General features: G+C 47.6%; 9 protein-coding genes across 9 annotated transcripts; 5 read left to right on the forward strand and 4 right to left on the reverse strand.

The window, feature by feature from the left end:
* Positions 1–125: 125 nt before the first annotated feature.
* Positions 126–1,049, reverse strand: FIESC28_02322 (uncharacterized protein; the record flags this gene model as incomplete). The annotated part of the gene is made up of 1 exon (XM_031156472.1): positions 126–1,049. One exon carries the CDS (start codon positions 1,047–1,049, stop codon positions 126–128), a length of 924 nt encoding a protein of 307 aa, XP_031019495.1.
* A 315-nt stretch (positions 1,050–1,364) lies between these two features.
* On the reverse strand, positions 1,365–2,312 carry FIESC28_02323 (uncharacterized protein; the record flags this gene model as incomplete). Its single annotated transcript, XM_031156473.1, has 1 exon — positions 1,365–2,312. The coding sequence occupies one exon, from the start codon at positions 2,310–2,312 to the stop codon at positions 1,365–1,367; it is 948 nt and encodes a 315-aa protein (XP_031019496.1).
* A 3,116-nt stretch (positions 2,313–5,428) lies between these two features.
* FIESC28_02324 (uncharacterized protein) lies at positions 5,429–6,445 on the forward strand (the record flags this gene model as incomplete). The annotated part of the gene is made up of 1 exon (XM_031156474.1): positions 5,429–6,445. One exon carries the CDS (start codon positions 5,429–5,431, stop codon positions 6,443–6,445), a length of 1,017 nt encoding a protein of 338 aa, XP_031019497.1.
* Positions 6,446–6,730: 285 nt separating this feature from the next.
* Positions 6,731–8,484, reverse strand: FIESC28_02325 (uncharacterized protein; the record flags this gene model as incomplete). The annotated part of the gene is made up of 5 exons (XM_031156475.1): positions 6,731–7,480; positions 7,605–7,736; positions 7,787–7,902; positions 7,990–8,347; positions 8,425–8,484. 5 exons carry the CDS (start codon positions 8,482–8,484, stop codon positions 6,731–6,733), a joined length of 1,416 nt encoding a protein of 471 aa, XP_031019498.1.
* Positions 8,485–9,980: 1,496 nt separating this feature from the next.
* On the forward strand, positions 9,981–12,215 carry FIESC28_02326 (uncharacterized protein; the record flags this gene model as incomplete). Its single annotated transcript, XM_031156476.1, has 5 exons — positions 9,981–10,350; positions 10,400–11,901; positions 11,950–12,043; positions 12,094–12,158; positions 12,213–12,215. The coding sequence occupies 5 exons, from the start codon at positions 9,981–9,983 to the stop codon at positions 12,213–12,215; spliced, it is 2,034 nt and encodes a 677-aa protein (XP_031019499.1).
* Positions 12,216–12,361: 146 nt separating this feature from the next.
* Positions 12,362–13,916, reverse strand: FIESC28_02327 (uncharacterized protein; the record flags this gene model as incomplete). The annotated part of the gene is made up of 2 exons (XM_031156477.1): positions 12,362–13,215; positions 13,262–13,916. 2 exons carry the CDS (start codon positions 13,914–13,916, stop codon positions 12,362–12,364), a joined length of 1,509 nt encoding a protein of 502 aa, XP_031019500.1.
* A 1,581-nt stretch (positions 13,917–15,497) lies between these two features.
* On the forward strand, positions 15,498–16,661 carry FIESC28_02328 (uncharacterized protein; the record flags this gene model as incomplete). The annotated part of the gene is made up of 1 exon (XM_031156478.1): positions 15,498–16,661. One exon carries the CDS (start codon positions 15,498–15,500, stop codon positions 16,659–16,661), a length of 1,164 nt encoding a protein of 387 aa, XP_031019501.1.
* A 1,229-nt stretch (positions 16,662–17,890) lies between these two features.
* On the forward strand, positions 17,891–19,944 carry FIESC28_02329 (uncharacterized protein; the record flags this gene model as incomplete). Its single annotated transcript, XM_031156479.1, has 5 exons — positions 17,891–18,069; positions 18,122–18,287; positions 18,344–19,155; positions 19,205–19,534; positions 19,587–19,944. The coding sequence occupies 5 exons, from the start codon at positions 17,891–17,893 to the stop codon at positions 19,942–19,944; spliced, it is 1,845 nt and encodes a 614-aa protein (XP_031019502.1).
* Positions 19,945–20,833: 889 nt separating this feature from the next.
* On the forward strand, positions 20,834–25,486 carry FIESC28_02330 (uncharacterized protein; the record flags this gene model as incomplete). Its single annotated transcript, XM_031156480.1, has 10 exons — positions 20,834–23,141; positions 23,199–23,332; positions 23,384–23,398; positions 23,481–23,780; positions 23,892–24,159; positions 24,212–24,450; positions 24,500–24,841; positions 24,902–25,033; positions 25,092–25,176; positions 25,239–25,486. The coding sequence occupies 10 exons, from the start codon at positions 20,834–20,836 to the stop codon at positions 25,484–25,486; spliced, it is 4,071 nt and encodes a 1,356-aa protein (XP_031019503.1).
* Between the last annotated feature and the right edge of the window lie 1,236 nt (positions 25,487–26,722).

A 26,722-nucleotide genomic window follows, 5' to 3' on the forward strand; every position in this document is an offset into this window, starting at 1 on the left:
TATATTCTAGGTACTATCAATAAGCGAATTGAGTTAAATAATCCAGTACAATGAAATTACGGGTTCTAAGATTTCGTCCAAATCGTCTTAGTCTAGATGTATTTTAAACGTCTCTTCTAAACCGTTTACGTTACTGGATAGATAGTACAGTCCCAAGCCTTAGCTCCCTCCATTAATGTTTGGTCGAAGCCATCCTTGCCTCCACTGACATACAGAAACTTAGTAAAAGGCACCAGAGCATGGTAAGTGAAGGAAGTGTTGCTTGGAACAAATACCACATCTCCCTGTATCAGTTCCATAGCCTCATATCCGTCAATCGAGATTCTGAGCTTGCCTTCTTCGAGTTGAAAAGCAACTGGTTCGCGCAGGTTTGTACTGATAGCACGTATTCCTTCGATTTGACGTCTCAAGGTCAAAGTTCCCATAGTAAAGCTGCTACCAGTTGGATCCTTGGTGGCCAAGGGAGCGATGAGTTGATAGGTGCCACCGATGTTATTGAGGTACTTTGGTCCCCTATTTTTGGCGATAAAGTTTGGAGTAGTTGAGTCAACAGCAAGAGTATCGGTATCGTTGTGCCATTGGAACAAGCCTCCCGCTTGGCCATTCGAAAAGTCTTGTCGTGGTTCGAAGTCAAGTTGAGCAAAGACGTCAAATGACTCAAGAGCCGTGATGACATCAGGGCCAGTGCCAGAGCTTGAATCGTTGAGAGCAGCTGGGACAAACATTTTGCCCGTCTTGGACGAGAAGTCGTCGCCAAGAGCGATTAATAGTTCTTCAAAACCACCAGCATGAATGACATCAGTCATCTGGGTATCCGGATCGAGAATCTGAAAGGTATGTTTGATATTGTGGGGAACGGCACCACAGTCCCCAGGCGTCAACTGTCGACCTTGCTGTGCCGGCGAATCAGACTCTACCCAGAGGCTGAATTGACCCTTGGTGCAGTAGAAGTTCTCGTAGTGGGCTTTTTGAATGTGCGGAAGAACTCCGAGCTCAGAGGATGAGGGCGCATTGGTTTGGAGCAAAGTGAAGGCACCATCCGACGCCATCACTCTGGCTCAAACGCTGGGCAGCCACTCCAGTAATATAGAATCTCCAAACGTTCCCTTTCCATCAAGTATCAATGAAGGGTAAAGCAACCCCCACATCAAGCCTGGCTTGCGTTAAAATAGCATTTTATATCTTATTCTATTCCTTAGTAAGAACATGTAGTTATATAACTTCCCTAAATGTTATCTTGGCTATTTTATTCGTGCATTGCTGTCAAGAGGCAACTTAAGATACATCGGCATTACTCCCACCATCGGAACAAGATGCGAAGATTTTCTTTATTGGGTTATACATCTAACGACGAAGACCTTGCATTAGAAAGCCTTGTTCAGATCATCAACTGATAACCGCTGACCCTCGCCAGCCGACACCCGCTTAAAGAGGCGTGGGCCGAATGTCTCCACGTCAGGAACAAGATCAAACTTTTCTATATCCATAACCTCATCCCAATTATCCCGAACAGTTTCAATAGTCCAATCCACATCTCGCGAGCCAAGGTAACCACCTGTTTCTCCAATGAAGATTCGAGACATGAACCTACCACCGAAACTGAAGTTCTCTCCGTTGACGTTGGAATCCTCATGCGCAAGCCACAGAACTGGTGGGGCGTTTTCCACGGCAGGCATGTAATTTTGCATGAAGTTGAGCATCCCTTGGTCCTGGATATGCTTCGCCGCCAGGTCGGTGAGGCCAGAAGGGCAAACAGAGTTGACCAAAATATTATGATGCTTCCCGTCAGTTGCAAGAGCCCTTGCCAGACCAAGGAGTGCCATTTTCGCGGTTCCATAACTGATATGGGTCGGCATTCCGAACATCATGCCAGAGAGCATCATTATAACTCTTCCAAACTTTTGCTTTTTCATATAAGGCCATGCAGCCTTGGTGATGTTGAAAGCTCCACCAACATGGACATTCAACATCTTCCAAAAGAGTTCATGCGTAACTTGTTCGATGGTGAGAGACTCGCTGATGCCTGCGTTGTTGATAACAATATCGATCCGTCCATACGCATCGATGGTTTTTGCGACAATGCTTTCAGCGACATCATTGTCTGAAATGTCTCCAACGCATGCAATCGCCTTGCCGCCGGCTTTCGTGATGTCATCGACCGTTTGGTGGGTGGTGGCGGGAGTTATGCTATTAACAGCAACAGAGGCTCCCAACCGGGCAAGAAGAAGCGCGTACTCCTGCCCGAGGCCTCGACCGGAGCCTGTGATGATAGCAACGCGCCCATCGAAACGAAGTGGACCTGACGACACCATGTTGGCAAATACGGATATTTGAGTGCGTGTAAAAGCTCAGGTACTAGTGGTGAAAGGTGTTGATAGATTGAATGATGATGTTAAATTGTACCGCATCAATGTGAAGGTTAAGCTATAGTGAACATTGGAATAGTTTATCAATATATATCTATCGTGGCGCGTACATGGTGCCATGGATGGCCCGTTGTCCAGACAGGAATGTCGGAAGGCATGCTTCATCGACTCAGCAAAGTCCGTCGTATGGGTGGAGCATTTCTTTCTATGAATAGTGGCACTAAACCCAGTAGAGGAAGGGTTTGATTGATCTTGATCTCCACAGCCCCGACTGACTTTACTAACATGCGGACTTGGGCTTGTTTGATTGCGGAGTTTGTATCATACCTTATATATTCATACCTATCGTTAAACCTACAAAAGCCGATCACTGATCCATTGTCCCGCAGTTTATACCCAACACGGGGTCGGCATTTGCTATGGAAGGCTTGAGCTTCAGGGGTGTAACCTATCGCTGCGGTCAATTAAGGTTCAGATAACTCTAAGGCCAAATAAGACTGCGGAATTTGATCAAAAGCTCAATACAAACATCTGGAGTCATCCAATTAAAAGGCCACGTTCTTACATTAGCGTAACATAGACTTATTGACTCCCCGGAGTGTCGGGCTTCTTTACACGCCGGTAACCCCGAACGTCCGAAAATTGCAGTTAACAGTCAAGAGGGTACAAGATCTACACATCCTCGAGGATCCTTTCTTGTGCGCACTAGGTGTGACGTGCAAGCAGGAATACTTTAGGATTATAATTAAAATAGTAAAACCTCTAAGGACAGAATTCAACAGAACACAAGAGGAATATAGGCTCCCGAGGTCGACGGGACTTGGTTTGAGAACGTCTATATATGTTGAGTAGGCCATGTTCCTTCTCATGATTACACCTATTCCTTCGAACCTGAAGCAGACTTTTCCACTGTTCTTGCCTGTGCAGACAAGATACGAAATTACTTGAAGGGTTTTGCTGCTAAGTACGACTTGTTTCAACATGCTCGGGCTCAAATCCATGTCTACATCTTTGTATTCTACATGGGAGGGGCCATCTTTGCCGATAGCGAAGGCATCATGGAAGAGTTTGGAGTTGGCCACATCTCAGCTGGTTGGGCCTTTTCGTTGTCTGCTTGTACTGAGATCTGTTCAAGACTTCTTTGGCTCGCCATGCCTAGCGACCGGCGGAACGACCTTGCAGGATATGTTCCACTCCCCAAACTCCCTTGCGCCATGATATTGTGGGCGTGGTCAATGACGTCTGGCCCGGCTCTTGCGCCTATCATCTAAAGATTCATCTCCCTGGTCAAAGGGTGGAGCTGGAGTCTTTGGGAGATCCTCTGGTCTGCAGGGCCGGTTTCCGTTATTATGCTCATGTTCCTCTCTGAAAGGAGCCACGACACCATATTGCTCCGCTGTGCGAAATGATTGAGGAAGGTGTTCGACATCTCGTCCTTGACGTTCCAGAATGAAGAGACTCAGAAAGCCATGCACTAGAAACATTAGGCGAAAGAAGCACTTATCAAACCAGTCAAGATGATTATTTTGGGCCCTGTTATTCTTTATAGCCATACTCCTAACAGGCTTGACTACGGCAAACTCCGAGTAACACGTTATCGATGAGCAGGAGGTAGTCCTAGTCATCAAACTCAGCAACGTCAACGTATAATTAAACATCATATCATCCATGTCATGCAGGTTCCCTAGTTGGGTAGCTCCACGGTGACATTGCATAACATGTCAGCAAAATTGAGCCGTTGTCAGGCGGACTGGCCCGTTCCCCGAAGATTGCCCCGCTGATTGGCGATACGGAAGTCAGGAAACTCTCTGCGTTATTACAGGTCTTCACTGTGAGCGGGCGTCCTTGGACGCCATTTATGGTAAGATCTACTCCACATCTTGACTTCAACTGTACGCCTGATTTGCTAGAGATTGAAAAGAACTCAAGACAGTAAGATCTACATGTTGGTGAGATGTGAATAAGCAGCCCAAGGCCAACCTCTAAGGTAAGGCACACTGGGATTGACATGTAATATTTGTCAGCAGCACTGCATTGCTACCAGGATGAGCAATTGGCTCAGGTCCAACTTCCCCTCCTTCTATTAACTTATTATCTTGATCCTTCCTTCAACAACTCCTTTTATTATCATAACCTATTGCCCACTGCGGTAATATCCGGAGCTCAAAATGTGTGACAGTCCTCAGTCTCCAAAGTATCAACTCATTTCAAAGAAACGCCGAAGGTTAAACTCAAGCGACGCACCGCCAAGAGATCCGCCCAAGGCAAAATCAACATCCAGTGATCTTTGTGAACGCTGCAATGCTATAGAGTGGTCATTATTAGCCGAGAAGTCAAAAAACAACCTACCAGTGAATTACTTCAATGAGGTGGTCACTGAGACTCACAAGGAGCTGCGGCTGTCTCCTTGTGAAGTTTGTCAGCTGCTCTCTTTGTTGAAAAGCTCTGACTTGGACAATCTGTCGTGCGCTTTAAACGCTATCGGTTTGTATAAGTTCTTTACAGGTCCGAAGACTAGCCGAAACCGTTTACAGCCGGAAACATCCATTATATCCATCGTTTCTGAAGGCAGCAAGCCGCTTGTGGACAGAAGGCAACTTGGCCATGTGATAGCAGTCGAGCCATCGCCTCAGGCATCCTCTGTCGTTCAGCGTGAACGTTTCGAACATGACGAGATCAATTTTGGGTTGATAGCAAAATGGATGGCCACTTGCGACGAGCATCATCCGAAGTGTAGGCCAGGCATTCGCTCTTCAGGCCATACTTTGAGAGTCATTGACTGCAAAAGGTCAGGATACATAAACCAGAAGGAACCTGAACTGGTAGATCTACCGGCCGATGGCATATATGCCGCATTGTCATATGTTTGGGGGGACGTCAATCACAAATTTCCTCAAGTTGTTAGGGACAGCATCACAGTGGCTTTACAACTCAACTGTGAATATTTATGGGTCGACCGACATGTATGTGAAATAGACGCAGAGCAGAATGACAAAGGCTAATCTCTACAGTGTATTCCCCAGGAGGGTAATGATACCAAAAAGCAGCAAGATATAGAAAGAATGGACGAGATCTATTCGCAAGCACTTTATACGATAGTGGACGCTGCTGGGACAGATTCTAACTATGGTCTGGCTGGTTTTGCTCAGCGTCGCAAGCCTCATCGATACGCCCAAGTTCCTGGAGCAAAGCTCATTTACCTTGGCACACCTCCTGCGGAGAAGGTAGGTTCCAGTCCATGGGGTTCACGTGGTTGGACTTATCAGGAAGGGTTTCTGTCACACAGACGGATTTTCTTTACTGATGAGCAAGTTGTGTTTCAGTGCAACGCTATGACTTGTCTTGAATCATACGAAGTTCCCACGAAGAGCAGAGATAGAGTGGTTCCTCACCTGACGGATACTGAACCTCTTAACCTATCCTCCAAGGACTTTGGGAAACATTTGATGGAGTTCAGTAACAGGGCCCTCTCGAAAGACGGCGATACTCTGAAAGCATTCCTGGGGGTACTCAATTACTTCCGTAAAAAGGAGCAATGCTATCACTTATATGGAAACCCAATCCCTACTAAGAAGAAGAAGGGCCATTTAATCAATGCTTGGTATCACACCAAACCAGGGGTCAGAAATGCCGAATACCCTAGCTGGTCTTGGACCGGTTGGAAAGGCCAAATCAAAACGACCAGTCGCAACAGTCTGGAATATGATCTTAGAGTGTTCAAAACAAGACAGCGAGCTGGAAGTCCACCCGAACATCGAGTCGGACATCGAATGTCACTCGATGATTACAAAAAGGCATGCAGCACAAACCCTCAACAAGATATGGAGCCCGTCATCGAACTGAGAGGAATGATGGCAAATGTGTCGTTCGAAGTCATCAAGTGGAACTCGGAGGCGATGCAAGATGGCGCTTGGGCTATGATACCCAAGACCGGCGATACTACATACCACTCCTTTTTATACCTCGACGAGGCGCTGACAGGGATCTGTCAGTTCAAGCTTCCAGTCATGGTGCTGCAATCGGGAGAGAAGAAGTCAAACGACAACATTGTCATACTGGCTTTGAACGGGTTGGGATGATCATCTTGCGGCGCGGGGGCAACGAAGCCAAAGCGAAGCTGACTATGTGTCGAGATAAGAGCGGAGAATGGACAGAACCAGCATTAATACCGAAGCTCCAAAGATTTACTTGGTGGGGGAAACTCAGGGATCAAATAATAGAATTACAATAGGACAGTCGATGGAAACCTGTTATCTGATTGAGTGGTATCTAAGGGATGACTGAGTGAAGCAGGGACGCATGGTTCTCAAGCAGAAAGATAGGTCATATTATTTCTATCGATTGTATTGTATAATCATTGAAAGCTATACGTCCACGTCATTAAATCCCAATACATCTCGTGCCAGGCCGACGGAATACCATGCAAGCTTCACACCGTATATATCTCGAATCATATCAAGCCTCGTTTGACAAACCGCCACTTGCTGAGGGGTGCTATGCGTGCTTGCAATAGCAACCGATAGTGGCCAGACCATATGATACATAACAGCAGTCTGTCGTCGCGGTACCTTACGAGGTTGTCCTTTCGCATCAACTTCGCCAAAAACATAGGGCAACGCCTTACAGAACACGAGAATTGTCTTCTTGAGCGCCATATCGGAAATGCCAGCCGTAGTCTCAGCCAGTTGTTTTTCCTGAGGTTCCAGCGGGCCGAGTCCAAGTAATAAAACGGAGCATTTATGAACCATTGTAAAAAAGACAATCATGCACGAGGAAAAGAAAGACCACGTGGCAGCTGTCCACTGCGAATCGAACGCAGCGATAGTTTGACCTTCTGGGCGTTTTTCAGTGGTTTGCTGTGGAGGCATGGTCTCCGCCTCGGCTGCAGCGAGTCCCTGCGCAATTTTCAAGGCTTGCTGGAGGACTTTTACAAGCATAACTTTCTGCGCGGCTGGTGGCGCGTTTGAAGTCGTGATTTGCCGGGCTGCCCTGTAAAAGTCGGCACAGTGGGCAACGACCATAGCTAGGTGCAGTACAGGGTTTGACGTATCCCTCTTGGCTTCGGGAATGTCCAGACATTTCATAGGCTTCTTGGACATAAGCGATGGGACTTGCTGGGTATTGTATTAGCATACTGTACATATGTCACATATTAAGGACAAGGTTTGTTGTAAGGGGGGCCCAAAGAAGCGCGGCCCACGTGTCGTTGGCGAGGCTTTGTGGGGGTACAGTACTTACCAAGTGGACAAAGATCAGAGCATACAACGAGGACGAAACGTCGGCTAGGACTTTCTGCCCGACCCGTTCGAATAGCATAGCTATGCCGTGCATATGCACGGTCTTGATATCCTGGCCTTGGCACTCAAGGTCCTTCGGTTGTTAGTTAGCCAAATGTAGATCCCTAAGCTTTGGCAACGTACCTCAATAATTCCCAACAGCATGAGAGATGTCAGTGTCTCTTCCTTGAGACTTGCTCTGTTGGAGACACTGAGGTCTCTATTGACTGAATGCAACGCTGCTCCATAGTACTTCTTGGCTGTGATGTACAGCGTTGAAGATTTATAGTGCCTCGAAAGCGAGAGGTACGCTACAGCAAGGGTCGTGGGCCGAAGGCACGACGTACGGTCGGAATTCCTGTACATTCCCTCCAGGAAGTCGAAATGACCTCGCAAGACCCCTGGGGAAGGGTACACACAGTATTCATGGAGAAAGAAGGTCAGAGATTCCTCTTCGAGGGACGGCTGCGGTTGGCGAAGCACGGGCGCAATCAACTCTGGAGTCTGAAACCGAACAACCATCCCCCCAACAGGGCCGCCTTCCTTGTACTCTGCGCCACTCGATGTACTTGAGTCCTTGGGCTTCTCGCGCTCCAGTGTCTCACCAGGTTTCCCGTAGTACCGCACGGCCAATGGGCGGTCATAACCAGGACAAGGAGCCTTGTATTTCTCGCATCGTTCACATCCCGGGCGTCTTCCATCACACTGCCAAGAAAGGAAGAAAGGGTTAATATCAGATCATGCAGGGGGACCAATACGGATTGATCTGTGCGTTGACTTACCTTGACTCTTCTCTTTCTGCAGCGGGTACAGCCGCGACTCAATGTGCCTGGAAAGACCATGATTGGTGCTAAATACTAGGGTTAATTAATGTGTTAAATTAGGCGCCGACGGCAATAAACAGTTCCCGGTGACGCTTTGACCGGTTGAAGTTACGTACTTTTCTTGTTGGTCCGAGTTGGTGGTTCACCGGTTCCTCAATTTAGTTGAAGAGGTGGGGGAGAAATGTGTGAGTCAGCAAATGCGATGTTCTGATTGATTGTGATACGGTCACGTGCTTCATCGGTCTGTCTTTTGTGTAACGCGCGATTTTCCCCTCGATCTGCTCGCAAACAGAGACCTTTTTGGATCAATTTGCGCATAATTGTGGCGCCTGACCCACTATGCCACAACCACCAATCTACCAGCCACAGCCTACCCTGTTGTGAAGAATGTTGGATTCGTGATAGCATCGCATCGCTGTCTGTAAAGTTCTATGTTCAGTTGATGTTGTGTGATAATATCTCTTTCGAGTGCTTAAGCTGATAGCCGCTATATGCTATGCTCTTTTCAGTATTCATGGGGTAGAGAACCAATTTGAACGAATTGAAACTCGCTCGAATGACCGTAGACTATCTGAGCTCAGCGGACTTTTGCAAAATATCACCCAACAATCAGCGACAACATGAAATCATTTCATGCATCAGCGACCAATCTACATCAAACCAAGCGTTAAAGAATTGTTTACCATTATCGTGATGAAACAACTCGTCCTTACTTCGCGGCTACGCACGTGGCGCGTATTGGGCGTGAAACGGTGATGTCACATCGCGCTCGGAAATACGGCTGCAGTACATATGGTTAGGCGAAAGCCATCGGCGAATTTTCATCCTATTACAGTCTAATTGGAGATGAGACATTCTCAACGGTCAACTCCATGGCACAACTGCTTTCTCCGGGAAGGGATCGTGAGATGTCAGACATGGCCGATTTCGCACAGACTTACCCCACGCTGTATGAATGTCATATCTCCAGATCCGATGTTCCGTACGGACCGGACTGTCGGTGACGCAGATGATGGATCCTTATCTGGCCGGGAATTGATAAGACAACGGATAAGACAATGAATGCAACCACAACCCACCGGCTAAGTAAAAGATCTCGCTACCATATCTATGCCCGCATATAAACGAGATAAGAAACACGTTCAATCTGATATCTGACCAATCCAAACGTTGTTTCACCGGGATTTTAATACTCCAGTTGCCGGATCGGAGACAAATTCCCTATCATCCTTCGCCTATCGAGCGATTGAGCGGTTTCGACTACCATCTCTCGTAGATTAACCTATTTGAGCTTTTCGCTTCTGCATAGACTTACTAATTAAGAATGGGACTGTCCATAGCAGTGGGAGCTATCGGGGAATCGCGATAACAAGTCTGTGGAGGGGATCTGCAAATGCGTACTTGACAAAATAATAATTCTACTCAGACCAAGACTGATATTTATATAAGAGTGAAAAAGTGCTTCTTCTTGGCAAATCACGCAAGGCAACCCATCTTCACCATAAGCTTCCATCATGAAGTATTCACTTACCAGCCTCGCCTTGAGCGCAGGCTCATTTGCCTCTTCTCTTCCCGTTCACATTGAGACTCGTGAGCCCTTAACTTCTCACTTGGCTAATATTCACGTGAGATTCGCTCAACCAACAATTGAATCTTTGACGTTCACATATGGCTCTTGCACGGCCAGCTCGCCTTCCGATTCTCATCACACTATCGCTACAACGGTCAGCGGGCGTGTATCGCGATTGGCCTGGGCTATCCCTGTTGGTACTCACGACAAAGGATGTATCTCGGCATGGAAACGCGATGGCAGCCTTGTTGGGCGGAGTGACATTCAGAAACTTCATCGCGTAAAGCGAAGAGCGCCTCAAAAGAGAGGAAAGGGTAAGCCGAGCTAGATACCATCCGTGGTCCAATTACTAACAAAATTCAGACTCGATTGTCATGACGGAGGAGAATGGCTTCGATGTTCTAGGTCCATGGTTCGACGGTGTCGCACACCTCACAAAGACGAACATCACCACTGTCGACGAACAAGTCGCCAAATCCAAAGAAATTGCAATCGTCGGAGCAGGCATGTCCGGGCTAATGACATACCTAGTGCTCTCCCAAGCAGGCATGACCAATATCAGCATCATCGAAGCCAGCCAACGTCTCGGTGGCCGAGTTCACACAGAGTATCTATCCGGCGGTCCATTTGACTACTCTTACCAAGAGATGGGGCCTATGCGCTTTCCTGCAACTTACAAGAGTCCTGAGACTAATGAGACGATGAATATCACGGATCATCAATTGGTGTTCCAACTTGCGGATGAGATGAATAATCTCAATAATCATGATAAGAACTTGAGTGTTGACTTTATTCGCTGGATCCAGTCTGATCCCAATGGTCTTTCGTACAAGAATGAATTCAAGCTTCCGAACGGCATGCCTCCAACTCTTGCGCAGATCGCGAAGAACAGTACCCTCGGTGTTAAATCTGCGCTCAGTCCCGAAAACGAGGATTTGCAGGCAAAGGTCAACGCTTACATGCCCGGCTCTGAGTTCAGCACTCTTATGGCAAAGAACATGTTCAAAGCTCACAAACAATGGCTCGAGACGGGTCTCAACGGTCTTGGTGGTGATCAATGGTCTGAGTACGCTTTCATGGTGAACCACCTCAAGGCTAGTCTGAACAGCACCGATGTTCTTGGTGACTGGTCTGCGACTACCTTTTGGGACTCGCTCTACGAAGGATTGTACTTCTCCGCGGCTAGCTACAAGACCATTGACGGAGGTCTTAACAGACTGCCTCTCTCATTCCATCCTCACGTTGATGATATTACTACCATGGGTCGTAAGATCGAGCGTGTCAGATACAGTGACTCAGCAGATAAAGTCACACTTCAATGGCGAAAGCAGTATAACGATACAGAGTTCCAGGACTCGACATTCGACTACGCCGTCATCGCTGTGCCCTTCTCTATTGTTCGACGCTGGCGTCTTCCCAGTCTTCCACCAACCATCTCCAACGCCATCAAGGGCCTAACATACAGCTCCGCCTGTAAAGTCGCCCTCGAATTCTCGGAGCGATTTTGGGAGCACTATGAGAATCCCATCTACGGAGGATGCAGTACTACCAGCGATATCCCAGGTATCGGATCTATTTGTTACCCATCCTACAACATAAATGGTACTGGTCCTGCTACTATTCTAGCTAGTTACCAGAGCGGCGACATGGGAGTCCGTCTGGCCAGTATGTCTGAAGAGGAGCATGTGCAGATGGTGTTCGATGCTATGGTAGATATTCACGGCGAGGGTATCAGGGACTTGTATACTGGCAAGTTCAACAGGAAGTGCTGGGCTCTCGATCCTCTTCAGTCTGGAAGTTGGGCTAGTCCTACGGCTGGACAGCATCAGCTTTACATTCCTGAGTACTTCAAGACTTATGACAAGGTGAGTGCTCTTCATTCTTTGGGGATTTCGGCTAATCAGTTGATGTAGATGATCTTTGTGGGCGAGCATACTTCTTACACTCATGCTTGGATCGCCTCTGCTCTGGACTCTGGCATTCGTGGCGCACTTCAGCTTTTGCTAGGTACGCATAAGTCGGAGGTGTTAAGTGGAATGCATGCTAACTAGTGATAGAACTTGGCCTTATCGATGAGGCGAAACAGGCTGTTGAGAAGTGGATGGCGAGATGGATTGAAGTGGTAAGTCTACTGCGCCTGATTCTATAATAGACGTTAATGCTAATCTTTTTTTAGTAAATAATCTGACAGGCATCAACTCATGACCGGGCTGTCACTTCTTCCATTGCACTATACAAGCAATGTGGCCGAGGGACGGATGTATATAATTAGATATAGAATTATTAAGTAAATTATGCTATGGAAAATCACGCTAAGAAATGAGATCAATACTTGAAACCACCCATCCTCTCCCTCAAAGTGCCCTCAGGATCAGCCTCAAGCTGCAGTTGCTTAAACTTGGCATAATCCTTATAAGTACCCGTAACATTCTGATCATACATAGCATCATTCATAAAAAGAGGAAGATAAGCATCAGCAGGCTCTCCGTTCTTCTCCATCCACTCAGGCAACTTCTCCTCAATCCAATCAGATAGATCGCGGGAGAACTGACGAACCATGTTATCGAATCTCTTCTCAACCCAGGCGCACTGGATCTCGAGAAGGACGCGGTCAGGATCGCTGGCGGTGAAACCGATGGCGTTCCCGCCGCGGGCTTCGGTGTTCTTGCCGATGGCGGCGGGGAGGGGTTGGAAGTCGACGGAGCATTGAGAGGCGAGACCGCGGAGACGCTTAAAGTAGTCTTTTGTGATGGCGACCCACTTGTCGGTGATTTGCTTGTAGACTGTAGAGTCCTTGGGGAAGTAAGGGATAGTGGCAGTACGGAAAGAGATTCTCGAGTTCAGAAGAGAAACCCCAGCGCCATTGGACTTGAGCAGCTCAGGATACGATTGCGTCTTGGTAGTTGAAAGAGTAGACTTGATCTTCAAAAAGTCGGCGAAAGGACCAGTAGTCGGGGGCTTCTCGCCGTCGTAGAAGTAGAACATGAGGTTGATTCTGCTGCTTCCGGTGAGGATTAAGCTGGTGGTGATGATAGCGGCCTTGGGGTCTTCGTTGCTGTATGGGATAAACTTGTGCATGGCTGCGTAGAGTTCATCTGTCTTGGACTCGTCGTAGGTGCGGATGCCGCCCCAGACTTTGCCGATGGGGTAGGCCTTGACGGTGAACTTTGTGACGATGCCTAGGAATGTTAGATGTGTTTCCGGGGGAATATGTTGGGGACTTACCAAACTGGCTGCCACTTCCTCGGAGAGCAACGGCAAGGTCGGGCTGAGACTCAGCGTCAATGTTGACGATGGTACCGTTGTGGTTAACCATCTCCCAAGAAACGACGTTATCAGCAGCCAAACCGTACTGAGCACTCAAGAAAGAAATTCCACCCTGTGTCAAAAGACCACCAACACCAACCAATCCCAATCGTCCTCCAGCAATAGTAACACCATCCTTGTTCAACTGAGAGATAACATCATTCCACTCGCCACCAGGCTTAACATAAGCAATCTTCTTCTCAGCATCATAAGTAGCGCCAACCATCTCACTCAGAGAGATAAGCACACCGTCTCCAGCAGTCGCATGGTTAGGATTGGGGTCATGACCACCGCTCTTGGCAGCGAACTTGACGTCGGGGTACTTGTTCAATATGGTGACGGCTGTGGAGACATCTTCTGCTGATTTGGCGCTGATGACGCAGGCGGGCTTGATCTCGCGTAGAGCTGTGGACCAGTATCCGGATGATTCTGAGTTGAAGTTGATTGTGTAGGGGAAAGAGACTTTCTTGCCGAGAGCTTTGGAGATTTCTTTGCAGGCTTTGGTGGTTGACTCGCTGGGTGCAGCGAATGCTCCAGCGGCCAGGGAAGAGATTAATAGGTGTTTGAGATACATCTTGAAAAAAAAAAGAGGGAATAATGGTCGGGATTGTTTGTTAAGAAACTTTAAAGATGAGAGAGTCCATTGGGATATTTATACGGATCGACGGGTAGCTGCATTATTAGTCTAGAACGACAGGTGCTACACTTGACATGGACCACTGCAGTTCGCCGACCGGCAGTTGGACAAAGCGCGTTTCTATTCGTGCTCGTTTGAGCTGAACTCGTATCGAGCACTGATCAGCTTGGACTCATTTCACAGCGGGGGCAGAAAATGACAGGTCTCTTGGCGTCTGCATTTTCAGCTGTGGAACTTCGTATCTGCAGTTGCTCCGAGAGGACCTCTTTTCAAAAACAATCAAGATAGTAAATGCTACGGAGACTTTAACTGTAATTGCAATGTTGAATAGATTATGTGTTTTTATTGTTTCTGCTCTATTGTTATTCTGGATTTATGCGTGTAGAATAAAATGTCAAGACCAGGAATTTCAACGTCCAATCTCCACAATCTCCACGGCCCACGCGACGACCCTTCATCATATCATCCACAACCCCTGTCTCGGGAACCGCGAATCACTAAGCTAACCAATTAAAATAGTTGTTTCACGCTAGACGAGTCATGTGAAACAATTGTCAACGCTCGGGTTAGTTTGCGAGCTGCTTACCCAAAAGTTTAATTCACTCCGGTGAGTCTATGCGAAATGTGCCATGTTAAATGGTTAACTGCACAGACGGGGATGTGAAACAGATAGTTCAGGTTGATCATTCAGCTGCCATAAAAATAGACTGACAGATCGACCGCGTGGAGTTGCAATACAAGTGGAGGTTTGATGAGGATGAACGAATGATACGTAATGAAAGAAATTTCTGCAAGGAAAAAGCAATTCTGATGGTGGGCTTGTTTTCAGCTTAGGTTGCGAATGTGACGGTGGTAAAAAGTCCAGTGAATTAATTGATTAAAACGGTAATTATCGCGAGCTTATAGAAAATTGCTGCTGGTCAGAATATCTCTCCATGTTGCCGCATTTATAACGAGGTCCAGCCAGCCACTTCAGCCGCCATCTGTAGGGCAAAGGCCGATCCAAATTCCAGATTTCCAGTTTCTCCCTTGCAGTAGCGGTCTGTATTGTCCTGAGAAGACTCCCTTGCGTAGGTGAAAATTGTCATTCGCTGCGGACCTTTTATTCCGATTCAAGGTCTCAGTTAGACCAACAGGTTAGCCTTATGGTTTTACGTGACTCTCCATCCAATGCTGTTAACGCTACGGACATGATGCTGGTCATAAGATCAACACTCAATCTTTCCTCAGAGTTGATTCAAATTGTCTATAATGAATTCAGCCCTTTAGAAAAGAGTTTCTTATAACGTCAAACTTTCAACCGCCCAACCCTCTTATTTGAGTTTTTCCGAGGCGTAAGTCCCGAGAGGGCGCACGATCCATATAAATTGTAGAACAAATAATAAGGGCGCAATGACAGGAACAGGCTTTAAAATGCTTCTCGGAGGGCTGATCGGTCTTTATCTTTTCTTTCATCATGCATTATTTAGTACATAACACCGTGCATTACCTTCCAATTTTCCCTTTACCAGTCATCCGATGGAGCGCCCACTTACTGATATGGACGACTGTCCCGTGGCGCTGACGCAAAACCTCGTTCACATCAACTCCGCAAGTCCAACCCTTGGTAGTGTCGGCGGTCCCGGAGAGACTGAGATCGCGACTTATGTAGCGTCGTGGCTTCGAAGCCGCGATATCGAGGTTCATTGGATTGAACCTACCAAAGGCCGGCCTTCAGTCGTTGGTGTAGCTCGCGGCTCAGGTGGGGGCAAAAACCTCATGTTCAATGGCCATCTCGACACAGTTGCGTTGCTTGGCTATGAGGGTGACCCCTTGAGTGGGAAAATCGAAGACGGGAAGCTTTACGGCCGCGGCGCTGCGGACATGAAGTATGGACTAGCAGCGGCTATGGTGGCTTTGGTCAATGCGAAAAACCTCAACCTTAGAGGTGATGTTATATTCGCGGGTGTAGCTGATGAAGAAGATACTAGTATCGGAACGGAGGACATATTGCGCGCTGGATGGACGGCTGATGCTGCTGTTGTTAACGAACCGACGAATCTTGAAATTATACACGCTCATCGGGGCTTTGTGTGGTTCGAAGCCAATATTCATGGCGTTGCATATCATGGCTCCAGTCCGGATATGGGTGTCGACGCGATCTCCAAGGCTGGCCATTTCTTAGCAGAATTGGATCGCTATGCTGATCGGCTTGCGATTAGAAAGAGTGGTTACGCTGGTAGCCTTTCCGTGCACGCTTCAACCATCAAAGGAGGTGAAGAAATTTCCTCATACCCAGCAAACTGCACAATCACCATTGAGCGACGTACAGTACCAGGAGAAACACCTGCGAGCGTTGAAGAAGAGCTTGTCGAAATCCTGGGGCGAATTTCGAAGTCAACGCCAAAGTTTAAATACGACATCAAAGCGACGTTTAACCGATCTCCATTTGAGCTCTCAACCGACCATGAGTTTTCTCAACTTGTGGGAGAGACACTTCAGTCTACGACTGGGGAAAAGTTGCCTTTCAAAGCGGCTCCCTACTGGCCTGATTGTGCTTTGTTGGCCGATGCAGGCATTCCTGCGCTCTTGTGGGGACCGAAGGAAGATGGATTGCACTCCAAGAAGGAATGGATTGAGGTAGAGTCCATCAAGACTGTTGCTCAGGGTCTGACTGCGATTGCAGCCAAGTTTTGTAAATAGGCTCTATATATCAGTTCTAAAACGCAGCTTGATAAGACCGATTTTGTTTAGGCTTTTCAGATCGCATTACATCCCTTCATGATATCGTAGAGTTTCCTCATGTGGCCAGAAGGCGTAGGCAAGAGACGGCGAGGGAAGCGCCAAAACAAATATGATTCGGTCTATCATTCTTACCGACCGAACAACTGTGCCACTTATCCGACGTGCGCCCTCTGTCTACTATGTTGTGTGGGCTAGTCCTTTCGCCTCAAGAATGGGGCCAATGGATCATTCAGTGAAGCTGAAGATATCGCTTTTCAACGCCCTCTACCACATATGAGCGCCCTTCTATCACAGAAATAGTGGGTGGCTGCTTTAGAAATACATAGGCCCAACTTATTGAATCTCAATCCCTTGGAAAAGGTGTATTCAACAGTGACATTTATAGTGTATAGCGCACTTTCAATTTAGCCTGGTTCACGATGTCTTGCCTGTTGGTCACAACACAACACCTGCATTCCATACGGTAAGCCAGACCTCGATAGAGTTCCACGTCCATTTAACAGTCTCAATGACTGTTCGTTATTAAACTCACATACTAGCTCACCCTATATCTCGTTTGAACCTAAGCTCTCTGACCCTTTCTAGCAATATTCCCTAACCCGACCTGGGAAGAGTTTGGAAGGGACAATACATCACATTAGTAAGTCTATACTGACAAGCCCTGTGAGATTTCTCACGGATCCCTCAAAGCAGGGCTGGGTGGATGAGGCGGCGCAATGGAATATTCGAGATTTGCTGTCGTCGCATATGGAACCAAAGCTGCATTGAATGTGATCTCTACTCTGGCGGAGACAATTGATGAATCCAGGGGAGGAAAAAGGATGGAATTGTTCCGATACCAAGTGTTGAAATTCCGTACTGTCATCCTCCATCCCACTCCGCTATCGGACCACATGCTGGAACGAGATTTTAACTCCGCGATACCCCGAACTTGCCGAAACCAACCCCCACTACCTAATTTTCTTAGTGAGCTATCAGAGCAAATCAGATGATCTGATAAGATAATCTTAGATCACCACCTGAAAACGACAGGGTCTGACCCGTTGCCAAGCTTCCTCTAGTCCGTCTACAGCACTGGTCAAACTCATTCTCGTATGGTGGTCGGGCTTGGCGTGGGATAAGCAAAATGTACTTAAGGGCGTAACACCGCGATAAAATCTTTGCTTCAATTTTATCGCGCATCTATCATGTCGAGTGAAATCACGCCGGCGAAGCAATCCGCTTCGGCGGATAACGAGAAAAGCACGACTAATACCGAGAAGAGCGTTGTTGATGCCGATATTCAGCAACATGGTGTCGCACCAACTCCAACCGAGGCTATTCGTAAGCTTTGGACCAAGTCCCCTCTCATGGTCGCTTTTGGCGGGTAAGCAACCTCACAACCCCAAACTGCTGCAACCAACATGCTGATCCTGAAGTCTATTTGTCATGAACTTCTGCATGGTTTTCGCTGCTTCTTCCGCCGGCGTTTACGATCCCTACGCTACAAGTCATTTCCAGGGCCATTCGCTCATCGCAACGGCCAACATCATCCACGGAATTGTCCGCATTGTTGGGTACCCGCTTATGGCAAAAGTCGCGGATGTAAGTATAAATAGATTCCGACACTTGCGGGAACGAGAAAGTTGACGTCTAGCAAGCATGTAGGACGACCCCAAGGATTCGCCGGTGCGGCAATTAGCATGGCTTTAGGAAACGTTCTCTACGCTGCCTGCCGTAACGTAGAGACATACTTGGCCGGAGGCATTTTCGAGTCGTTCGGAGATACCTGGTGGACTATAACCGAACAGATCTTCATCGCTGAAGTAACATCTCTCATCAACCGTGGTTTCCTCTTTACGCTCCCAGAGTCGCTAGCAGCTATTCCGACTTTATACGCCGGCACATACCTCGGTGAGCACATGCTGCTCAATTCCTCATGGCGCTGGGGTTTTGGCATGTGGGCTGCCATAATGCCTTTCTGTGCCTTGCCCACCATTGCCATCATGATCTTCATGAAGATGAGAGCTAGGAAGAAGGGAATTGAGCAGAAGCGCACCTCACTACGAGCTGCTTCCGAGATTCCCGAGGGTGCTTCGCTGCTGGTACAGATCAAGCAAGTCCTCTATGTACAGCTGGATATGGTTGGTGCGTTTCTGTTGCTTGGTGGTCTTGCTATGACACTTCTTCCTTTGTCTATCACAGGTAGGAGAAACACAGAGAGATGGTCTGAGCCTTCTTCAATTGTGCTTCTGGTTGTCGGAGTCTTGACATTTGTTGTCTTCCTGATCTGGGATGGCCGATATGCTAAGAAGCCTATCGTTCCGTTCCGGATGATCAAGAATCGCAATGTCATTCTCGCCTGTGCTTCGGTGTGCTTGATTGCCATGTCCGACTCGACATACCGAACTTTCGCACCAAGTTTCCTACAGGTTGCTGGTGGATATTCACCCGGCCATGCCGTGAGAATTGAGTAAGTCAGTACACCTTACAAACATCACTGTCGCTAACAATCGGTACAGTAACGCCCGAAGAGTCGCTCTCAACCTCGGTGGCCTCGTGATTGGTCTCGCTATCCGATTTGTAAAACATACCAAGCCTTTCATCATACTGGGCTTCATCATGGTTGCTCTCGCAAACGGTCTGCCAATCTACTTTACTAACATCGAGGGGTCCCGCGTTGCCAACGAAGCTGCCTTGACTACAGGTCAAACCCTTCTTGGTCTCGGTCGTGGTTTTGCTCAAGTGCCGCTTCAAGTTGCGCTGCAAGCTGCAGTTCCCGATCATGAGATTGGTATCGCGACGGCAATGTTTCTTTCATCTTCTGGATTTGGTGCCGATGTTGGCAACAGGTAAGGATCCTTGAAACTGCTTATAGGCGCTCAAAGCTGACCCAATGTCTAGTATTGGAGGTGCTCTCTGGAACACTCTTCTGCCTCGAAGACTCCAAGCAAATTTACCTGAAGCCGCCAAGGCTAACTCGACTGCCATCTTCCGGTCCATTGTGGTCGCTCAAGCCTACGAACCCGGTTCCGAGATCAGAGACGCTATCAACCTGAGCTACCGCACAACCCAACAGACACTGGCCATTGGCTCATTATCGCTTTCTATTCCTCTTCTTCTAATGATGCTTTTCTTCAAGAATGTTGAGCTGGAGACTGAGGATAAGGAGAAGGATAGAATTGCCGAGGAGCAACTGGCTGCTGCTGGCCATACTGGCCAGACAGTTGACAATTCCCTGACTAAGTCCAACGAGAAATAGCTATCTTACATTGTTTCAAGACTAGCTATTAACTTATATATTTTAAACATCTACGGTATCTTGATACATTGGCTCTAGATGCGTGTTGGATGAAGACATCGCTCTGTATCGAATGAGTGAATGAATAGACTACTGTTGGGAAAGTAGATGTGCTTATGTCCACGCAAAGATAACAACATCAGCGCTGAACAGCCTGCCGATACCGAATCGATATGTCGTATTTTCCTTTTGAACAATGGAGGGTCGGGTAAAGTGAATTTCTGAGTGAGATCTGCAATACCACGCTGCACTCTCTGCCCAAAGCGGTAGACCAATGCAGGTTTGACTATACCGTTCCAGGCTTCGCTCATACCGTGGGATCTAGGCATTACGCTGCTTACCACATTGTGACTTCCTCCGAAAACAAATAAAGAGTCTTGCTGTTAGGCGATGTTGGGACGCCTTGGGCTTGATAGAGAGACAATGAAGGTCCGAAAGAGCCAAGCAGGCTTGAAATCATGGCCCTAGAAAACGATCTATGGGGTCGTCCATTTCCGGGTTCAGGGTCTGGAGAATCCAACGTCAGAAAGTGCATTACCACTGCCAATCACACCCCTGAACTATTGGCAATTATTGGTGGGACTGCATTTCAGCTTCTGCACGAGGGCCGGGGGCGGCAAAACAACGACCAATTACCGACGGGAGAAGAGTCATATCATGAAAAGCAAATTGTCAACAGCGCACTCTCCCGCTGAATAATTAGCCTGTGACTAGGGTTAAGTAACCATAAGACGATCTCGACATCCTCTTGAAGTGATTGCAAAGTGAGAGATCGAAGACTTCTAAAATTATTGAACACCCTTTTAGCAATTGAAACTCTTTTACCATTTCCCACCAATCTTCCATCGTCATGTCAGGCGAAACGCAGGAAGAGCCCTTGGCTGGTGATGCGCTTGATTCGGGGTCTTCCGAGAAAGCTTCTGATCACGAATCCAATGACAATAATGATGACCCTACTGAAGCTGAGGAGAAGGGGGAAGATGAGATCGATTTCTCCCAAAGACCTTTGCACAAATTGCTGGACAAAATGGCAAAAGATAAGCCACAAGCTTTTGAAACCGACGTTGATGAGCTCCGAACATTGCTCGACCTGGAAGAGACAGAGATTGACCTGCCTCACACAGACGGTAAAACGGCTCTCCACGTCGCAGCTGAGAAAGGGCTGGTTGAGGCAGCTAGAATTCTTATTGATGCTGGCGCCAGCCTCTCGAAGAAAGAGGACAAAGAACGGCAGCCACTTCATCTAGCTTGCAGAGCCGGCCACACTGAAATGGCACGACTACTTCTCGAGAGAAAAGCGGACATTGAGGCGCTACAATATCAAGACACCACTGCCCTAGATGACGCTGCCTACTATGGCCATCTCGAAGTTGTTGAGCTACTTCTCGAATCCGGCGCCAACAGTCAAGTCGCTGATGACGAGAAATACACCCCCCTTCATAATGCAAGCTACCAAGGTCACGAAAAGATAGTCCGTGCCCTCCTCAAAAACAACCGCGCGAACATTGATGACAGGGATGGGATTGATGGATTTACTGCGCTGCATTTGGCTATGTGGAGAGGGCACAAAGAAACCGTCCATACGCTGCTTGAATTCGAGGCGAGACTTGACGTTCAAGATAACGACGGCTGGACTCCTTTGCTGACGGCGACGAAGCGGTTCCCGGATTATGTCGAGATCTTTTTACGACAGTCCAATTCCAAAGCCCAAGTTGAGATACCTGACAATGATTCATATACACCTTTGCTGGAGGCCAGCAAGAACTCTGAGCTGGAGATTGCAAGTCTTTTGATCGGTGCAGGTGCGGACTGCAACGCCGAAGATAAGTACGGGAGGACTGCGCTGCATTTAGCAAGTAAGACAGGGAACCCGAGTATCGTCAAGCTGCTCTTGGAAACTGCGGATATCAGCATAGATGCGCAAAGCAACGACCTCAACACACCACTTCACCTGGCAGCTGGTGTTAGGCCAAAAAGCGAGAATGTTGCGGATCTCGTCTCTATACCAGAGGAGTTGATCATCGATGAGTATGAGTATGATGAAGGCCAGTATGGTACAGTAGTCCGATACCTACTCGAACATAAGGCAGATCCGAGAGTGAAAAACAAAGATGGCGAGACCGCATTGCATTACGCTGCAGCAAGTGGCGATCTCAGCAGGGTTGAATCTATCTTGGACAGCATGAACCAAGAGGATATGCAAACACGAAATAACAAGGGTTGGACTGCACTACACTCGGCGTTCAAAGGGAAAGATCCCACTACTGCTATGTCCAGTCTTTTACAATCATGCAAGATTGACACGGCTGATTTCGGGAAGGATGATCAAATGTGGGAGCAGGCAGTGAAGTGGGCTGCAAGCAACTCCCATAATCACGGTGTTGCGAAACTGCTTTTTAAGAAAAGACCGGGGGAACCTCGTCCTCCAATATCTGGCAGTTGGAGCGCAATCCAGTGGGCGGCCCATGATCAACTGCCAGACGTCCTTGAGCAACTAGTCGACACATCCCATGATAGTGAAGACACAGACAAGGCACTAGAATCAGCACTGGCATCGATCTTGGAATCAATTAGCCGGTCCAAGGGCGGTAGCGTGAACGAACGCTCGGCAATGGTGCTCTCGCTGCTCATGTCCACCTCCCCCAGGCCAGATGAGAGCAGGTTACGTTCCGCTCTAGATGCAGTCCTAGACCTCATTGTCACGCCGAACGACGGCAAGGTGTGTGAACAACTTCCACGGTTGCTTTGGTTAATAATCACTGCCCATAACCGATGTACCGAGACGGATAACCAGCTGAAAAGCGCATTGAGCGTAGTGAGATCGCACAAAGTCCAGGCAAGACAGAATGAAATGGAGATCCTACCAACGAGGCTTTTGGATATCTCTTCCCAAGTGAAAGTCAAGAGGGGCAGCAACAGGGATAGGGGGAGGAAAGAGGTAATGGAACAGGATATACAGCAAACTCAAACGAAGCCGGGCGACCGAAAAGGGTTCAGAATGGAGGACTTGGAGGCTATCGAGGTTATTCTGCAAGATCCTCCTTTTGCACAGGTATATGAAGATAGCAAACGTTACGAGCTACCTAAACTTAAGGAGGATTTTGCAGATAAGCTCTCTGGGTTTATGGCGGACATCGTGCAGTTCTACAAGAGCCAGGGTAAGTCAGGAATGATACGAAGAAAGCGACCAGTGCAAGAAGTCATATATGATGTAGGGCCAAAGAAGATCATGGATACAACAATGAAAAGTTTGGATAGCATTATTGGCGAGGAATCGGGACTTCCAGGTCACACAATGGACACCAAGGCTGGACCGCATTTCACATGGGTTCATTTGCCATCTACCAACGTGAGTAACTTTACGAGACACGAGATGAGAAACGTTGCTAATATTGAGTAGATGGATTGGATGAATGTTAGTACACTGGCAGACCCGATCAGGCTCCGTGAAACGAGGCCGAGCCATGCATTCTATGGCGTGCTTACTTGCATCATAGGACCTTTTAATGAGAATTATGAAGGACGAGCAGCACGACGTATGGCAGTTTCGAGATGCTAGATCATTCTTTCGAGACAGTTGGGCCGAGGTACCAGACGAGTCAGCCCAATCAAGGATCATGAGGCCTCGAACCGTAACAAAGAGACGCGCAGTGGACGTGGAAGGCTCAGGGAAGGCTGAACTCAGAGACATGACGGAAGGTAAGGGCAAGAAAGGGGAAGAGGAGGGAGACGAGACGAATGTTAAGAAAGGTTCACACAAGAGGAAATCTAAGATTTCATCGGCATCAGCTACTTACGTAAGTACTCTAGAGGAGGTAAGATGTTGCACTGCTAACATGTCACTTGAGATACCCTACTTGTGCTTCTCGACTGAGTACCGGACTGGGACTAGTCGGAATGAAAAACAGAGGAAGTACGAAAACCTCCTAGAGGTTTACACTTCCTCGGGTAATCACAGGTCGCCAACTCTTGATGAGTGGTACTACCACTTCGAGAATGGAGACAAGGCTCAAGAAGACAAGGATCATCGCAACATGACGCAAGTCGTCACCAAGTTCGCCAAGAATGAAGATGAGAGCACTGAGCATCCAGAAGGTCCTAAAATTGCAAAGAGTGAGCCTGATGAATGGACACTACTACGAATTAACCAACTGTGGATCTGGACGTTTGCTGACAGTAGGTTGTACTGCTTACTAAAATATCACGCTCTACTAAAATGCATGAATAGAATGGCTGATAACCGCTACATCTTGTTTGTTGGATGATAAGCACGATACTCTGGCTGAAGGAATTCTTCGTCATCTCAGCAAAGAAGCAGACCTTGGAGGCAGCGGATCCCAGTCATCGTCTGTGTCTGGGATGGTTGAAACGATTGTTGACTACTGCATTAGGGCGTATGAGAGAAACCCAAAGCTTCCGGGGTTGACATCTATCGGTCAGACTTATTCTCACTACATGAACAAACTTGTAGGTTGACGCACTGGTTACGACAAATTCCTAGCTAATGGAATTTCAGAGCAGGGATGAAACAGCACTGTTCGATAAATTTCGGCGCCTGTCGGAAAGCTATCAGCAAATTGCAGCACCAAAAGGCTCATCTGGAGACTCTCATCAAGCCTCAAGCGGTCTTGAACGTGAGGATGAGATTAGGACAGCTCTGAGACAAGCGGAGAAGCTATACAGCGAGATCAAAGATTTTCGTGACGAGGTAAATATTCTGAATTCGGCTGCACAGTATCAGCTGGCCGTTCAAAAGAGGCTACCGGGCAACAAAGGGAAGGGTGCAGACATATCAGCAAGCTACGTTCTGGAAGATCTTGAAAAGATGGACAGGGTTGCAAATCGTATCGAACTAGCTGTAAGGCTCTCCTCCAAGCTAATTGAATTCGAATGGTGACTAACTTTGGGATTTGTAAAGGTCAACACAACATTGTCGCTTCAACAAAGTGAGATCTCGAGCCGCCAAGCAACTCTTGCAACCCATCAGGCATTGCAATCAACAGAACAGGGAAAGGTTCTCATGGCTTTCACTTTTGCAACACTCTTGTTCGTAAGTCTCCCTAAATGCTGAATATGACGTTTGGATGCTCTGCTAAATACTTTTATAGCTTCCCTTGTCATTCCTCTCATCCCTCTTCGCGTTGGATGTGAGTTCCTTCCAGCAGACTCCTGCGTGGGCTTTTGCTGTTTTATGTAAGCTACAAACCTATTAGGATCTGCTCAAAGTACCTAATGACTAATTATACATGCTTTAGTTCTTGTGGCAGTTGCTGTCTCTTTGTTTCTAGGCCTTGTTGCTATCAATTGGAACAGGACCATTCCAGCAATTAAGGCACGAGTATCAGTTGTTGACAGAAACTCTGAGGAGTCTCAATCGAGTCCCCCAGAAGGCGACAGAGTTAAGACGACTGAGAGGCTGGAGGGTTCTGCAGAGCCCGACAGCGAAAAGTACTCTTGGATCAGCAGTTGTAGACGAAGGAAGCAACAAACCAATGTGTGCTAGGATGATGATACGAGGGGTTGGCTATGCCTGGAACAACTTGAGCTAGCATAATAAACACGGCTACTGTATCAGTTACCAGTTGGAATTATCTTGACTATTATACAATTTTAACCACCCGTTCTTCTGCTTCTTCAAGAAACTTGCGCAAGTCTTTGTGGGACGTACATAACAGCCCAACACGGCTATAGGTATCAGGAACAGCTTCCAAAGGCATTAGCACCATAACTAGAACAGACGTTGTATAGCCACTATCGCAACTATCGTTACTATACCCGAGTAAGATAAGGGATAGATCTCGCTGAAAGACGTCTCCGGCAGGACAGTCCCAATGTACCACACCCCAGATGCCTGGGTGAAATGGTGAGGGTCCATGATAAGGCTCGAGGAGTGACTCAGCTGAGTGGAATGTCGCATTCCCTTCCACTGAGACTGTACCTATACGACACTTTAATGTAATAAAGCCGTCATTTACAGCGCCCATGGCATCATTCCCCGCGGCGCTGCATTGTCCGTCGACAAGTTGAGCAGCCTCCAGTACCATTACAAAGCCCGTATACCTGGGATAGGTGAACGCGGGTCGTCTGGTGCTGGTTCCGTCATCAACATATCCCAGCGAGAAAGGAGACCAAGACGGAGCCATATATCCATCCCACCTTTTACAGGATATCTGATCTTCCTTAACCCACAACAATGACTCCGGTATATGGCTTTTCCAGATACCAGCGAGATACTCTCGGGCTCCGCGCGATTGCCACAGCCTTGCCAGCCCTGAAAGTGCTGGCAATCTGTCTGAGTCATGGGTAAGTGCCAGGCCTTTGTATCTACCTATAAGATGGAGCCAACGTCTATGAAGATCGGTGGTCACGGTGTAATCCCTTGCCCTGGTAAGCTGTGCATTTCGCACCATGCCTGCATTGGTCTGAATACTCTCTTCCAGATCCCCACCGTCAATGTCCATGCATTCACATCTTAGACATTCGATACATTCCCAGAGGACCTCGCTATTCGTGAAATGCACCAGTCTTCTTGCTAGTATATTCTCTTGCAGGACCCATCCCCGTCTGTTCAACGGAGCTTTTTCGATCTTGTACAGATGTTGTTGTGACGATTCACTATTCTGTTTGCAACGATAGATTCGGGAAACTGTGCCATTTGGATTTCGTAACCTGGCGATATTGAGTGTATTCTTGACGTCCAACTGTGGTGTTTCTGAGAAGCTTTCGTCTTTTCTGTCAA

Source organism: Fusarium coffeatum (genome assembly GCF_003316985.1).
Source record: "Fusarium coffeatum strain FIESC_28 chromosome Unknown BRIP53273_contig_50, whole genome shotgun sequence".
Classification (NCBI taxonomy): Eukaryota; Fungi; Ascomycota; class Sordariomycetes; order Hypocreales; family Nectriaceae; genus Fusarium; species Fusarium coffeatum.